The sequence below is a fragment of the Octopus sinensis genome, linkage group LG9 (genome assembly GCF_006345805.1).
Source record: "Octopus sinensis linkage group LG9, ASM634580v1, whole genome shotgun sequence".
In the NCBI taxonomy this organism is placed as follows: Eukaryota; Metazoa; Mollusca; class Cephalopoda; order Octopoda; family Octopodidae; genus Octopus; species Octopus sinensis.
Window position 1 is genome coordinate 4334585 of NC_043005.1, and position 14960 is coordinate 4349544.

The 14960-nt window shown below is 36.5% G+C and overlaps 1 protein-coding gene across 1 annotated transcript in view; it reads left to right on the forward strand.

The window, feature by feature from the left end:
• LOC115215546 (microtubule-actin cross-linking factor 1) overlaps positions 1-14960 on the forward strand; it is a 318219-nt gene that overhangs the window by 142209 nt on the left and 161050 nt on the right. The window contains 7 exon segments of the mRNA XM_036505700.1: positions 1503-1523; positions 8043-8150; positions 10203-10298; positions 11875-11997; positions 12591-12737; positions 12938-13000; positions 13849-13940. Of these exon segments, the coding sequence (XP_036361593.1) occupies positions 1503-1523; positions 8043-8150; positions 10203-10298; positions 11875-11997; positions 12591-12737; positions 12938-13000; positions 13849-13940 (650 nt within the window).

Here is a 14960-nt window from a genome sequence, read left to right on the forward strand (position 1 = left end):
CAAGGTGTGGCTGAGAAGCCCACCTTTTCCACACTCATTGCTGTGGCTCAGGTGAAGTTAAGCAGGTGTTAGTGGTGTCTTATGGAGCCAATGTTCCACTAGTTTCTACCGTTTCTTTCCAGTTACCATTTTGGTTTGGACTTGTGCACATTGTGTGTTTGCTGTTGAAATGATTGCCAACCTGTGCAAAGTTTTTAATGTCAAATGAAAGGAGACAACAAAGCCAAGGCTGTGTGGAGTTTTCAGGACATTTATAAAGAGAAAATTAGTCTTAAACTGCTGTTTCTGGGACATTAGGGATATCCCTTCATCAGAGACGATGTGAGATGGTTAACTAGAGGGAAATATTAGAGTTCAATATAAGGAGTTATTTTGGAAAAGGAAACAAATAAGGAGTATACAGGGAAATAGAAGAATGAATGTTGAAATACTTGCCACCTTGGGTCTTCTGGATACCAATACCTCTCATATATATATATATATATATATATACACAGATGCATGTATGGGTGCAGGACATGACCAAGGGTGCAAATAACATGAAATACATAAACGAGGGAAAAAAGAGTGAAATACCTGAGAAATAAATGAGAAAAAAATGGAAAACAAGAGAAGTTAGCAGAAAGAAAGGACCCTTCATCAGTTGTCTCCTCATTTTGAGTGGTGGAACAAAGAGGATAGCCAGAACTCAGTACATGAATATATATTGTTTTTTAATTGGCAGAAAATAATGAAAGTGACTCGCAGACTAAGAGTTTGCTAAGTTCCATCCACGAAACTCTTGGCTCTCAAGTCACTTTTGTAACTTTCTGTTGGGGATTTTCAGGCAGATGTTTCATATCACAATCTCTGGGTTACCATCTGTCTGACAACCTGAGCTTAATAGGGTAAACCTCAGGGAATTACTATATATATATATATATATATATATATATATATATATATATCTGTGTGTGTGTGCACACACATTTCTTTCTATTTTCCAGATTCATTCTCACTTTCCTTCTTCCTCCATAATCTTTCTTCATAATCTCTACTTTTTTTTACTCAGTTCTTTATATTTTCCTAATAATATTAGCAATTGTATTTCTGTGACCTTTTTTTATTTATTTCAACATATTTCTCTGTTTTTTATTAATTTTTTCTTTATTTTGATGTTAGTCATTAGAACTACCAATGTAAGATGAACTTATGCCTCTTTCCTGTCTTTAAAATCTTTCCTGTTAAAAATCACTAATATCATTCTCTTTACATTTACATCTTTGAATTCATAACTTTCTGCATATTATATTAGATCTTTGGTCTTTCCATGCATGAAGCATGGAAAAATTCCAAGTTTCCAAATCCGAACCATTATTTCTTCAGATTTTACATAGATAGCTTTCAAAACGTTAAACCAGGGAAATATTCTTCCTTAATTTAATTCCTGTTAACATTTAAACCTGAAAACAATTTTTTCTTGGGAAACATTTTTAAGATAGCAGCTTGGATTTTACTTTCAGGATTTCTGGCCAAAAAGGAAGGTTTGTTGATTCTACCCAAATTGCACCATTCGACTAACATCTTGTGTAGTTGTCATGTTTATTCAGTCAATACTAATGGAATAGCAATGTTTTTACAAAATTTTGTTGGCGGTGGCCGCTTGAAGACCAAAAATTTAAGAACAACAGCAACAGTTTATGATAACGAATGTCATTTCTGGCTGTTTATTTATATATTTTTTTTTAATTAAGATATTCTTTTCCAGTGGAAAAAGATCTAGAAAAACAATTAACCTGCTTCTTTTAGCTTTTGACATCAACTAAAACCTTCATCTACATTTTCTTTGTTAATTTTTCTCAAATGCTTTTATTGTTTGTTTGGTTTTTTTTACAATGTTTAAGTTTCCAATGAAGGCCTTGCTGGTTTCTTCTACATTTGGATTGCTTTTAGTGAGATCATTTGCATTCAGTTGTTGTTGTTGTTATGGTGATGAGCTGACAGAATCATTAGCACCTCAGACAAAATGCTTAATGGCATTTCTTGCAGCTGTTTATGTTCTGAGCTCAAATCCTACCAAATCTACTTTGCCTTTCATCCTTTCTGGGGTTCATAAAATAAAGTACCCCTTAAATACTGAGGTCCTTGGCATTGATGAAGCCTGAAAGTTGCTGGCCTTGTGCCTAAATCAGCAACCATTATTATTATTATTATTATTATTATTATTATTAAGGCAGTGAGCTGGCAGAATTGTTAGCTGTTTTCTTAACAGCACTTTGTCTTTACATTCTGAGTTCAAATTCCACCTAGGTAGACTTTGCTTTTCACTCCTTCAGGGTTGATCAAATAAGTATCAGTTAAGCAATTGACTTGCCCTCTTTCCCCTAAATTGCTGGTCTTGGGCCAAAATTAGAAATTATTATTAATTATATCAAATCACAATCAAATGGAATTGTAGTTGTGGCCAGTGCCAGTGCCACCTGACTGTCTCCCATGCTGGTGGCATGAAATAAGTACCATGCATGCATGGGTTATTGCCAGTGCCACCTGACTGGCTCCCGTGCTGGTGGCATGTAAAAAGCACCATCCAAACATGGTTGATACCAGCCCCCAGTACCCCTCCCTCGCCTGGCTCCCGTGCCAGTAGCACATAAAAAGCACCCACTACACTCCCGGAGTGGTTGGCATTAGGAAGGTTATCCAGCTGTAGAAACACTACCAGATCAGTCAAACCGTCCAACCCATGCCAGCATGGAAAGCGGATGTTAAACAATGATGATAATGATTACTAGGGCAAAAAACTGGCACAATTGTTGGTGCATTGGACAAAATGTAGAGCAGTATTTGTTTTGGCTCTTCACATTCTGGGTACAAGTGCCATTGAGGTCAGTGTACCTTTACATCCTTTCAGAGTTGATACGATAAAGTACCAGTCAGGTACTGGGGTCGATACAGTTGACTTGTCCCCTACCCTCAAAATTACTGGCCTTGTATCAAAATTAGAAATTATAATTTTTTTAATTGCATGCCTCGTCATGAAATATCTGCAACCATGGCTTGTTCCTTTTTGTTTTTGGATGGTCCCACTAAGCAGATTGAACCCACTTACCTGAAAGTTTTCTCAGAATCCCTACACTTTTCTGTAATCTGTTTTACTCTGTGTGGCCTCTGGATTGAAACCTGTTTTCTGGAGGAGATAACAGGGGTTTCTAACCAGGATCAGTGGCTTGATATACTGTAATTATTCAACAAGGAATGTTTTGAGATGACTTTTGCTACACACCCTGTTTGGCTGGTTTAATTGCTTCCAAGAGAGTCGCAGCTAACGAAGTTGAAAGCATGCTAAAAGTTTGAAGTTTATTGTTCTCTCCTTGGCAGACACTCAACTCTCAACTCTCCCTCGCTCTGTCCTTAGTGTAGATCTTGAGTGGATGCTGTGTTCTCCAGTGGGAATGTAATCAATGAGAAATGCTGTATAATAACTGTTGTGTAATTAGTTCAGTGATGGGTTTAGGAGTTAATTATCAGAATGTGGACAAGTATTGAAAGTAAATAACAATGTCCCAAACGTGTAAATTTCGTGGTTCCATGCCTTCTGTGAGAGGAATTAATGGTCATGGGGTTAAGATGGTTGCTTTGTAAACACTGAGTTCTGGATTCAATTCCAATGCATGGTACCTTGGGCAAGTGTTTTCATATACAGCCTTGGATTGCCCTAAGCCTTGCAAATGAACGGATTGGAAACTGTGCATAAGCCCAGTTGATGACACACTTAAATCTTTACCTGGTTTATCACCATCACTTAGCTTTTGGGTGTCTGAAGTGTAGTCCACTCTGTTGCAAGTATCCAAACCATTTTATTGGCTTCAGACATTGCTCGGTATTTAAAGTACTACTTCTGACCATTTTAACCCATCAACTGCAGTTCCTTCTCCTTCCACCAATCTTGAATTCCTGGAAGAAGATCATGGTTGCTTTCCTTCCACTTCTCACTGAATCTCTAAAAGTAAATATCAAAACGTTCAAGTTAATAGACAGACAGACAGACTTTTATCCCTTTTAAGATATTTCTGTTGAAATGCACTGCCTTTGTCTCAGTTAATTTTAAAACTAATGAAGAATTAATTAAAATACCTATCATTATTAAGCTGTTGTTTGGAACATAAATTAACATCAAATTCAGCAGTTATAAATCATTTTAAAACAAGAAGTTTGTATTAAAACCAGAGATAATTTCAGGCAGGTTGGTATCAAAAGGGTTAAATCTCTGAATGTTTACTAATTTCTGTTCAGTATTTTATAACTTAACTGGTTTATTCAACATGATTTTAGTGTTGTGTCATATTAAAATAAAATTGGAAATTTTAGTTGGTGAAGTTATATATTACTCTTCATTTAGTGCATGATTTAATGACTTACTAACGAGACTAGACTGAATATTATTTAAAAGCAAAGAAATAGACCATTTTTCTTGGAACTTGTTCTATAAATCTGAGTGTTTATAATTAATAACACTGAAGAGATTGTCTTGGTAACATAACTGAGCTAATAAAAATTATCAAAAATCTAATAATTAATACCAAGTTTGAAGTTGTGGCACCAATGGATTGTCAGACTCATTAGGGTGTTGCTTTAGACAGACAAAATGCTTATATTCTGATATCAAAGACTGTTGGTGTCAAGTACTTGGCTTGAGGAATTCGTCTGACCCTGTCCCTCTTGAAATTAGTGGTCTTGTGGCTAAATTAGAAACAATGTTAATTGAAGTTAATTTAAAATGATAAAGGTTGGTTTTTTGTTATTGTTTTTATGTCATTTTTTTTTTTATCAAACTTCTTTTGCTTTAAAAAGATTTGAGATCTTGTAGTATAGTGAATAAAGCTTGCACATGCACTATATATATACACATATATACAAACGTATTATTGACTGTAGTTGTTAGGGATTTGCTTTGGTACAAGTGCATTCATTTTCATTATTCATTATCCCCACAACTGCAAGATGAAGCTTAAGCCTTGGGTTCTTGGTGCTATTATTTGAATTTTGGCTAAATTTAAGACTGGTATTTCCTTTTTCTCTTTTTACAGCATTGACGCCATTCAATGAATGGCTTTTATCAATATTTTGTTTATCAGGCTCAAGGCCTCGTTAGAGGAAGAGTGTTTAGTTGATGTAATTGGATCCTGTATTATACTGACCTTGCAACTCGTCCATCATGGGCTACATTCTCCTTCAGTTACTTTGATGATCCTGTTCAGCCTGTTTCATCCTGATCTGCAACTTTGTTTAGTCACGCTCATCAAATCCTCATTCTGATATGATTTACATTCAGTAGAACCTCGCACATAGTAACAGTCAAAGTTGGAAGCTCTGTGTAGTCTAAACTGGATTCATAAAAAATTTCTGAAATCATTTCATGTAAATAAAGTCCCAATCAATCATTTACTCTTTTACTTATTTCAGTCATTTAACTGTGGCCATGCTGGAGCACCACCTTTAGTCGAGCAAATCGACCCCAGGACTTATTCTTTATAAGCCTAGTACTTATTCTATCGGTCTCTTTTGCCAAACCGCTAAGTTACACACCAGCATCGGTTGTCAAGCGATGTTGGGGGGACAAACACATACATAAATATATACATATATACGACAGGCTTCTTTCAGTTTCCGTCTACCAAATCCACTCACAAGGCTTTGGTTGGCCTGAGGCTATAGTAGAAGACACTTGCCCAAGGTGTCACACAGTGGGACTGAACCTGGAACCATGTGGTTGGTAAGCAAGCTACTTACCACACAGCCAATCCTGTGCCTTATACTGTTAATTTTTCCTTAAATAAGTTTTGATATTTTGAAATATTGAAATCAACAGATTATTATCTGTTGGAAAGGATTGCTTCCAGAAGAAAAGGACAAAAAAATGGAAGAAATGGTAGCTGAGAATCACCATTAGAGTAAAGTGCAACATTGACCAACTCAATATGGCTCATTATCTTTTGTCAATTTAATTTGCGACTTCTATTTGAATATTCATTCGCTTTTAACAAGTTTATTTTCAGCCATCAGCTATTTTCATTTGCACCTTGAAAAACTCGATTCCACATTGTTATAATTTCTTGATCTGTAATAATTTAGTGAGTTGTCCATAATAACATAGTGAGTTGCTGGTACAACAGATATTGGCAAATCTTGATTTCAGTTCCGTTACAGCTCCATGTTCTAAGCCTGTTATTCTGATGCTCAGATTTTACTCAAGACCTCTTCCTTTTCATTGTTCTGTGTGTCAATGAAACTAATTCTCATCACAAAGACTGGAAATGTTAGCTGCAAAAAGGGAATTTAGATAAGCAATTTTGGCATTGTGTTGCTCAACCGACTGCTTCCATGCTTGAATGTTGCCTGATCCTAGTATGATTATCAATGTCGTTTTAACAGATTGTTGGAATTAAAGTTTCTTCAAACTAATTTTAAATGATTTATAATGAAGGACCATTTATTAATATCTCTTTTTATTTTATATTTTTTGTTTATTTTATTTTATTTTATTTATTTGTTTGTTCCAAATTTATTGCATTTTGAACTTTAACTCCACAAATTTTGATGGAAACCATTTTTATATAAGAATTTTTGATTGATAAACCTTTTCATTTGAGAATATTCTGGTAACTCCATATATTTATGTGTGTGTGTGTAGATGTGTGTGTCAGTGCTGACATGACATAAGCTCACAAATACAAAAATCTATATGAACCCCAACACACACATATCCTGCCAGCAGCAGTCAGTGGGAGCCACTTAAGGGTCAGGCTAGATAAAGACAATAGCAGAACAGCACTTCATTGATTTAACCCTTTTATTACCATATTTCTGTTAAAATACATTTCAATTAATTTTGAAAGTAATTAAATATTTCGTAAAATAACTTTGACATCTTCAATTAAAAATAATTTGAAAGAAGCTCTGCATGTATGTAGGTGTTTGTGTAGATAAGTATGTGTACGTGTGGTAAGTAGCTTGCTTATGAACCACATGGTTCCAGGTTCAGTCCCACTGCATGGCACCTTGGGCAAGTGTCTTCTACTATAGCCTCGGACCGACCAAAGCCTTGTGAGTGGATTTGGTAGACAGAAACTGAAAGAAGCCCGTCATACATATGTATATGTGTGTGTGTGTGTGTCTGTGTTTGTCCCCTCAACATCGCTTGACAACTGATCCTGGTGTGTTTACGTCCCTGTAACTTAGCAGTTCGGCAAAAGAGACCGATAAAATAGGTACTAGCCTTACAAAGAATAAGTCCTGGGGTCGATTTTCTCGACTAAAGGCAGTGCTTCAGCATGGCCACAGTCAAATGACTAAAATAAGTACACATACACACACACACACACATTTGTACATAAGAGGTATTTTCCTGTTCTTTTTCTGTCTTGCAAGTTTACATGGCAACCTCATTAGTGGTGGTGGCATGGAAAAAAAAGACACTTGTTACGCTCTATAAAGTGATTGGTTTTGTAAGGACATGAAGCTATGGAAACCATACGAAATCCGGGAATGGAGCTTGATGTGGCCTTGATGTGTTTGCCAGATCATGGCAAACAGTCCAGACCGTGCCAGCATGGAATACAGCCATAAAGTGATGTGATGTGTGTGTGTGTGTGTGTGTGTGTGTGTGTGTGTATGTATGTATGTATGTATGTGTGTGTGTGTGTATGTATGTATGTGTGTGTGTGTATGTATGTGTGTGTATATCTATATGTGTGTGTGTATATCTATATGTCTGTGTATATATCTATATGTGTGAGTGTGTATATATGTGTGTGTGTATATGTGTGTGTGTGTGTATGTATATCTATGTGTGTGTGTATATAGAGATGGAGGATATTAGGGTTTTTTTGCAAGGTGGGGGTTAATAAAAAATGGGCCAAATTCAATCGATTCTGTCACCGGTCTTGTTGTTGTTGTTGTTATATCTTTTACGTGTTTTAGTAAATTTGGCATTTCTTCTTTTTCTTTTTTTTCTAAATGATCTTTAGGTCTTTGTTAATTTTGTGTTTAAAATTGTATTACAGCAGGGTCTCCTTAGTGATATGGGATCACGAGAAGCCCAATTCAATGTTGTACAAGACAAAGGAGAATCTCTTGTGCGGAATCGGCACCCAGCTGCAAAAACCATTGAGGTAAATTAGTTGTCAAACTCTTGCATGCATGAATAGGTCTTCCTGTATACCTTCCACTTTCATGTAAATTAATCCTCCTGGCCTCACATAACTTGACTTTGGTGAGCTAGAGTTCTTAGAAGGTACTGCTCCAGTATGGCCTTCATTATGGTGATTAGAATAAACTAATGAATTAACAGGTTACACTTGATAGACACAGGCATAGGATTTCTGATTAAGAAATCAATCTCTGCTTGCCCCTGACCTGTGCGTGCTACCCACATGCCTTGTTTCACTCTATTATTGCTATCTGCTAGCCCCTGATCTGGGTGTTCGACCCACATGTAACAAGAAAATTCTTCCCCTCACCCTACCCCAATAAACCAATCTACATCTCATTCTCACATTTCCTCCTTCATACACTATGCCTAGCTCTCACTTCCCAATCCTGTCCTTACACCCCTGTTCCTCTATATAATTGCTATCCAGTAGCCCCTCCAACTCTATATATACCCAGGTCTTTCACCACTTACTCGCACTCTTTAATCACACTCCCTTCACTTATACTATGGTATTTGATCCTCAAGGGTTCTCTCTCTTCCTTTATTCAACCATCTCATTTATACTCTGATCCCCGTTACTTGTGAGAGTATGCCTGGCATTTTGCTACCATCTCCATCTTGCAGTCTATCTCTCTCTCCCCTGCACTTCCCTCAGGTTGGGCAACCGTGTATTTTCTTCGTGGTAGCACACCTGTTTTCTGTCTTCATTCCTGATCTTTCTCTTTCCAGCTGGGTAATCTTGAACTTCCTGTACAGCAAGACACCTGTATCTGTCTCACTAGAACCTTTCCATCATCACCTCCATTTTTTTTATGTCTTGCAAGTACTTGGTGACCCTGTGAGTGTAGGTGCCACTTAAAAGCACCAAGTCCACACTGTAAAGTGGTTGGTGTTAGGAAGGGCATCAAGCTGTCAAAACCTTGCCAAAACTTACCTCCTCTGTGCTTGTGCCATGTAAAAAGCACTAAGTCCCATCTGCTGAGTGGTTGAAGGGCATCCAGCTGTAAAAATCCTGCCAAAACAGTCACAGAAGTCTGGTGCAGGCTTCTGCCTGGCCAGCTCTTGTGGTACTGTTCCACCCATACTAGCATGGAGCACGGATGTTAAATGATGATGATGAAAATTGCTTCCAAACCATGTGGTTGTGGATTCAGTCTTTGGTATGTCTTCTAATCTGGCTGCTGAGGGGATTTGGTCGGGGGAAAGTGGTAGAAGACTCTCTCTCTCTCTCTCTCTCTCTCTCTCTCTCTCTCTCTCTCTATATATATATATATATATATATATATATATATATATATATATATATATATATATATATATATATATACATACACACACACACACACACACACAATTAATCACAATATGATTCTGAAAGGTAGTCAATAGTTGATCTGCTTTGACTCGTGTGTGTGTGTGTGTGTGTGAGATATATATATATATATATCTCACACACACACATATGAGTCAAAGCAGATCAACTATTGACTACCTTTCAGAATCATATTGTGATTAATTGTATCAGAAATTATAATATGATCAGATTGTGTCCATTTCTAGTTTCGTAGCTTGCAGAGTACATAATGTGTCATTCTAGAGTAGAGTGAAGAAAATGCTTTTTTCTTTTTTTAAATAAATTTGAACCATTAGACATCTTCAAACTAAGAAATATCAACAAAATTCAGGCAAATTTCTGTAGGGTTTTCTGGAATTTTCTTTTCATTCAGTTATTGCCAAGCTGGCTGAATTGGTAGAGTGATAGACAAAGTGGATTGCAGTATTTGTTTCTGCTCTTTATATTTCTGAGTTCAAATCCTGCCAAGGTCAACTTTGATTTTAATCTTTCCAGAGTCAATAAAATAGTATACCAGTTTCACACTGGGGTCAATGTAATCACCAAATCCCCTCCCTCAAAATTTCAGGCCTTATGCCTATAATAGAAAGGTTTATTATTATTATTATCGTTGTTGTTGTTTGATGCTAAACTTCTCTCTTTGTTTTCCTTACAAAGTCCTCCATGACCTCATTACACACATACTGGAGTTGGTTGATCCAACTAACATCTTGCCAGCAAGCTTTGATTGACAGCACAGACCAATATCAAAAGGTAAGGTGTTTGTTCTCAAACCTTGCTCTCCATGTATCAAACCCTCTTTTCTTTTTTTTAACTATATTTCTGTTGAAATACTACCATGCTTTTGCTTTAATTAATTTTGAAAATGATGAAAAAATTTAGTAAAATAATTTTGTCATTATTAAGCTTTTGTTTAGAACATAAATTAACCTGAAATTTTGATGGAGGTTTTGATTTAGATCACTTTAAAGCATGGAGAATACATCGTGAAACTGAGGGCAGCTTCAGGAAGGTTGATAGCAGAAAGGTTAAGGGAAGTGTGCAGGATTGCTTATACAGATGTGTGAGCCCATAGCCCAGTAAAAATTCCCATGAAATTGGAAAATGGTATGATTGTTTATTTTGAAGGGACAGCATTTAGTGTGGGTCAACCCTGATGTGGGAAATCTATTAGGCATTCCAGTTGTGACCACTCCATCTTTTACCCAGCTATAGTCTATCTAGGACCACATTGCCTAATGTGACTCTTTTTTTTTATGATGGGGATATAATTTCAGTTAGATGTAGCTGGTATTTCTAGCAGAACAAATATTCACACAAAGGATTCCTTTACTGTCAAGAAGGGTTGTGACATGTATCATTAAGGGTTACACACACATTAAGGAATTTTATTTGTTTTATTAACCCTTATACTTTCCCCAGTAACGGTTGCTATGAGATTAATGTATACATCCAACCCTCCAATAAAAGTCTCTGAAATAATTGATATTTTTCAGATGCCATATTTTTTTCTTTGTTGTGAATTGTACCAGCATCCGCCTTCACACATCACTATTCTAATATCCTTGAATTCTCTTGATAATATCTAATTTATCAAGATATTGATGATGATGGAAAGAAAATTGAAGTAACAATTGATGGCCTACATCATCATCATCTTTTAACATTTGTATCCCATGTTGACAGGAGTTGGACAGTTTGACAGTACCTGATGCGTTTGTGGGCTGCATCAAGCACCAATGTCTTCTTTGACATGGTTTCTATGGCTAAAGCCAGCCATTTCAAAGAGTGTACCGGGTGGTTTTTTGTTTTTTCTTCAATGACACCAGCACCAGTGAAAACCACATTGTAACTTGTAAGATTAAGCCCCCCCCTCCAACTCCAAAGATGTTGGGATACAGGTGAGAGGGAGGTAGTTTTATGCTAGGTTTGAAATATGAAACGAGGGACCAGACCAGGTTTCTTATACCAGCAAACAGACAAAAAATTCTTAAAGTTACTAAACTTTATGAACTAAATTAGTTTACTATGAGGAGAGGTAAATTCTGTTCACAAATTCTTGAATTGATAACAGGTACAGCCATTAGAATGTGCTATTCACTTCAGTTTTCTCAAATAGAATAAATACCACTCCTAAACCAGCCATTAAATTGTATATAATATGTTTTGGAGAAATTAAAAGAATATTTACTCATACATGTAGAAAGAATAACTGACTTTTTTTTAAAAAAAAAACTGTTAAACCTTCTTTGTTGAAAATCTCCTTTTACAGTTTGAAGATTTTGATATTTCTGTAAGTCTTGTCATTAAATACTTTTCTTCTTTTCAGTTTTATAATGAAGCTGAAGATTGTAGAAACTGGATATCTCAGCAGACATCTTTACTGAACAGTCGTTTTCCTCAAGACAATCTTGGTGTGGAACCAACAGAACAATTCCTTAAAGATCTCCAGGTTCCTGATTGCTTATTTTAAAAAATTTTGATAAATGTATTTGAGAAAATTTGTAGTTTCATGTGGTGGCTCTCTCTCTCTCTCTCTCTCTCCCTCTCATCCACACACACCAGGAACATGTGGTTGAGAAGCAAATTTAACAACACAGCCATGCCTGCACTTGGTATCTTCTGTTATAATCTCAGCATGATCCAATCCTCGTTAGTAAAACCTGTTCTGTTCTGGCTTTGGTTCGACAGGTGCCAATGGGCCTGAGTTCCACTGACTCCTTTTATATGGGTTCTTCGACTGGATGCTGTTCCTGATGCCATCTGCCTTACAACATGTACCAGATGCTTTTTTAATTCCACTAGTGAGGTCACTCTGCAGTTTGCAAGACTATGAACCCCTAATAACAGCTAGTAGAAACACTCCTTGCTCTTTTGCTAGCTTAAAGCTGGAGGACCTGAGACTAAAAGTTATATTAGAAGTTGAAAATTCCCTTTCATGTTTAAAAGTTTGAATTTCATTTTAACATTGCCACACATCGAATGGATGTGTGAACACAGTTTATGTATATTTAAGTTTTGTTTTTCTTCTTTACTCCACACCAGGAAATGCACAAAATGCTTGACAGCTGTGAACAAAAAGTTGATTCCCTCCTTGAAGACAGTCATCATATCATCCCACTCAAATCTCGATGCCTAAAAAATCTGCATTCCAAAAAAGTGCGAGCACTCTGCAGCATTCAGCAACCAACGGTAAGTTTAAGCACTTAAGTAATCTTTAGGTAAAGATCCGTTTCACTGCCAAAATGCTATCTTTAAGGTTGTGTGTTATACTTCTTTACTTCTTAAAAATATTCTTAGATATAAAAAAATGTATGGAAAACATTACTTAAAAACACATATTTCAATTAAAAAATGAAAATATTTTAAAAAAATTATTTTCTGTTTTTCAGCATACAACTCAGAAAGGAGATGTCTGTGTCATACTTGACAGCAGTGATGTGACGAGGTGGAAGGTAAGAAAATCTTGTGAACATTAACATTGGAGCCTGGTACAGCCTTCTGGCTTGCCAGTCCTCAGTCAAATCATCCAACCCATGCCAGCATGGAAAGCGGATGTTAAAAGTTGACAACGATTGTGTGTGTGTGTGTGTGTGTGTGTGGTGTGTGTGTGTGTACACTTATGAACACAAGTAGATTAGTCTTCAATACATGTTACGGAGTTCATTCATTTACTGGAAACAGAAGCATCACTCAGTCATGTCAACAAGTACCTCAGAGTATCGACTGTGAAATTTCAGTTGTTAATAAGTGAACCATGCACACACACATGCACACACTGGTGTGATTGTGTTGTAAAAAAGTTTGCTTTCCAACTGCTTGGTGGTGGGTTCAATCTCACTTCAAGGCACCTTGGGCAAGCATTTCCTTCTATAGGCCTTACACAACCAATGCCTTGTGAGTGGATTTGGTAGATAGAAACTGAAAGAAGCCTGTTTGTGTGTAGGTGTGAGAGAGTGTATGTTTGTGTTTCCTTATCTTGGCGTTGAATGGTAATTGTAAATGAGTGTCACTGTCCTACAAGCAGTGTTGTTCATTTCCGGTGTTCTCTGAAAACATTTCTGGTCCCTTACCTAGAAACAAGTGAGGGTTGACTACAGGGTGGGCATTTGCCTCATTAAACTCTGTCTGGCCCATTCAAGCATGAAACTGTGGATGTTAAAACAATGAAGATTATGATTATATTAACTTTTGAAACATAATGGATAAATTATAATTGGTTACTTTTAATTAAATGTTACAATTTTTTCCAATCGATGTATTTAATTAATTTCAATTTGTTTCTCTTTTGTATTCAAAACAGGTTCAGACAACCAAAGGAGTTGTTACTCTCCTCCCCTCCATATGTTTTATGCTGCCACCACCTGATGAAGAGGCCATTCTTTATGCAAGGAGGTTGGTGTTGTAATTAATTTAATTGTTAGGATTATTGTTGTCAAGCGCTTTTGACTAATTCACTTGTACTTGACTGATTCTCATTATCTGGTTCCACAAGCCAACTTAATATATTCCAGTTTATGAGCAGCAACATGAAATCAAGCATGTCACACACACACACGCACACACACGCACATGCACACACACACGCACACATTTATCCATGAAGAATAATTGCTACATCTTACTTAAATGTGTCTGTAGAAGACAACCAGAAACTTTTCTAGTGAGTATTGCTGTAGAAAATCTAATAAATTTATTATCTACAGGAGCAATTTTTTTTTTCTTTTTAATGGCTGTGTGGTTGAGAAGTTCACTTCCCGACTCTGTAATTTTGAGTTCAGTCCCACTGCACAGCTTCATTGGTGGATTTGGTAGACAGAAATTGGAAGAAGTTTGACATACATACATAGATAATTACTTCCCAACTTTGTAGTTGCAGGTTTAGTTACACCTCGGGGAAAGGATCTTCTACTTTAGCCCTAGGCTGATTAAAGCCTTGTGAGTAGATTAGAAGCTCTCGTGTGCGTGTTTGTGCTTCCTGCATCTTCACATTTCTTCAATTGCTGATTTATAAACAATGGTTTTGCTGATGGGATCATTTGCTCACAGTCGACTATGAAAACATGTCTAGGCTTCTGCACAATCTTTGTATACAAAAAGCTTATTCATATGTTGTTGTTGTTTGTTTGTTTCCAGTTCTCTGAGTGGAGATAACTGAGCTGTTTGTTTTCCACGGGGCCAGGAGCTTATTACCTTGCTTGGAAATAAGTAGGAGCTGATGGTAGGAAGGGAGGGCTTCGGGTCATAGAAACCTCTGCCTGAACATTCTCTCATCAAATACCTGCAAGCATGAAAAAGTAGACGACGTTGTTACTGCTAATTAATTTTGTTTGTTTTTCAATTGTGAAAAAAAAAAGTACTTGACAGTAATTTGTTGGGTTTTTACAATGGCTAATTGTGGTTTTCATTTTAATT